Source organism: Penaeus japonicus, unplaced genomic scaffold (genome assembly GCF_977035675.1).
Source record: "Penaeus japonicus unplaced genomic scaffold, GWHDUDI00000001_assembly GWHDUDI00000018, whole genome shotgun sequence".
Lineage (NCBI taxonomy): Eukaryota > Metazoa > Arthropoda > Malacostraca > Decapoda > Penaeidae > Penaeus > Penaeus japonicus.
The window spans coordinates 30754813-30757312 of record NW_028234420.1 but is presented as its reverse complement, the minus strand read 5'-3'; the positions used below and the strand labels follow the sequence as shown (position 1 = coordinate 30757312).

The 2500-nt window shown below is 40.8% G+C and overlaps 1 protein-coding gene across 1 annotated transcript in view; it reads right to left on the bottom strand.

The window, feature by feature from the left end:
- Window positions 1-2384, bottom strand: part of LOC147469933 (uncharacterized) — a 4611-nt gene extending 2227 nt beyond the window's left edge. The window contains exon 1 of the mRNA XM_086546414.1: window positions 1-2384. This exon is cut by the window's left edge and continues 2227 nt beyond it. Coding sequence (XP_086402540.1) covers window positions 1-2384 — 2384 coding nt within the window.
- Between the last annotated feature and the right edge of the window lie 116 nt (window positions 2385-2500).

Below are 2500 nucleotides of genomic sequence, written 5' to 3'. Positions count from 1 at the left end.
TTTGTTAAAGCCTTAACAATTGCCGAAGCACTGATTTTCCTAAGAGGAATCGCTTCCGGATAGCGAGTCGTCTGGCACATTATTGTCAGGAGATATGCATTACCAGCCTTGGTCTTAGGGAGAGGCCCTACACAATCTACAATAACCTTGCTAAATGGTTCAGACATTGCGGGTATCGGATACAACGGGGCGGCAGTGATTTTCTGGTTTGGTTTTCCAACCACCTGACACTGATGACACGTCTTACAAAAATGCACCACATCTTTCCTCATGCCCGGCCAGTAAAAGTATTTCTGTATCCTACTACAAGTCTTATTAATGCCAAGATGACCTGCCATAGGCGAGTCGTGAGCTAAAGTCAGTATTTGTTTCCTATAGGATTGCGGGATAACAATCTGATGCAACGTGAGCCAATCATCCCCAGCCGACACATATGGTGGTCTCCATTTTCTCATTAAAATACCATCCTTCATATAATAACCCGTAGACACATCCGAAATTTCAGCCTCCGTCAGAGCTAACTCAGCAATCTTACTTATTTCCGTGTCCTCCTTTTGCTGATATATTAGATTCTTTCTGTCCACAGGAGAAGAACTTAGCTCGTCTGGAACCTCACTATTATCGGATTCATAAGAAAATAACTCTTTTAGATCTATACTCAAGTCTTCCTCCACAGCGTCACGTACCTGAGATCTTTTTCTTTGATTTTCACTCACAGTGGCCACACTACCCAGCCTATTCTTCTGGTTCTCACGACTGACTTCTGCCTCTCTCCTCATCGCTCTGGTAACCGCACATGCCGGGAACATATCCATCCCTTCACCTGGCCGCTCACTGCTGCAGTCTAGGTCTGGGGTACTCAGAACAATAGGATTGTTTATATTACAAAGTACCTTTTCTTTTGCCAGATCATTTGCAAGAATAAAAGAAACACCTTCAATAGGAAACTTGGGCACTACACCGACTGTTATATCCATATCTATATAGTCACATTTTAAGTGAACACGGTGAAGAGGAACACTCATTTGTCCACACTCAATCCCAGCCAATATAACACTGGCACCAATAGAGGTTTTTTCTGATAGAGGTAATATACCTTCTAACATTAAAGACACTAATGAACCTGTATCTCTAAAAATAACCACAGGTTTACGGTTCCCTTCACCTACCCTGGATACAGTACCCTCTGAACAAAAAGGTTGGAAGTCTGCCCTGACTTTGCCTATAGAGTGAATATCATTTATCCGCAAATTTACATTTGAATCCCTAACACTGGCAAGAGCTGCTGGAACATCCTTGGACCTCTTTTCTTTCAAAAACCAACAATTACTTTTAGTATGACCCAAAAGATTACAATTAAAACACCTGATGGGTCTTCTCTTATCATAACTGGAACTCTGGCTGGGACTGGCAGTGCCCTTCTTACATTCATTTACATTACCTGTCGGGGAATACGGTTGTGGTGGCATATTACTACTTACAATATTTTTCCTCTGACCTTCTGTGGCAGCGGGTTTATGTATGAGAGAAAAATCCTCTGCCATACGAGCTGCACTGTCTAAATCTTTCACTCGGTTTTCATTCAGATAGATTCTCACTCTTTCAGGCACACATCTCTTGAACTCTTCCACAAGCAATAATTGACACAAATTCTCATAGTTCTTACAAACTCCCTCACTTTCGCACCAACGTATAAATAAGTCGGCTTTCTCTCTTGCAAATTCTAAATAATTCTGACTATCGAATTTGCGTAACTTACGGAACTTCAATCTATAAGCTTCCGGCACTAACTCGTAGCCTTTCAGTACAGCATTCTTAACCTTCTCATAGTCCCCACAGTCATCTACAGGCATACACATATATATATCTTGAGCCTTACCTACCAACACAGACTGAAGCAGCACCGTCCAATATTCCTTAGGCCATCCTGAGCTTAGTGCTATTTTCTCAAAATAACTAAAATATTTGTCTACGGCCCTTTCTTGAAATGGAGGGACGAGTTTTACGTTATTTGCAACATTGAAGGGAACACTGGGCGATGGAACCGAACCCCTCAATTCTAACTCTCTCAGTCGAAGTTCTCTCTGAATTTCTAATTCTCTCATTCTAAATTCATTCTCTAGCTCAATTTCTTTAAGTCTAATCATATGTGCATGTTCATGCCAAACACTCCCTGCTTCTTCAACGTGATTTAAAGCAGACATGTCTAACAGGTCATTCTCCACCATATACTTAATAACCTCATTTCTTATTTCGTGCTTTCTCATGCCTGTCCTTACATTTATTCTGAAATACTCCGCAACTTTCAACAAATCACATTTACGCAATTCAGCCACTATTTCAACTGATGGTGACTGCACAAACTCTGTTACATCAAAAGTCATCTTAATTCTGGCTTCTCCTTTATATGAAATTTCAAACTCCTTTAAATTAATTCTTAAATGAGAAAGAAATATCCCGGTCAGGCCCCCACTTTTGTTACGTAAGCTTTAACCCTTGC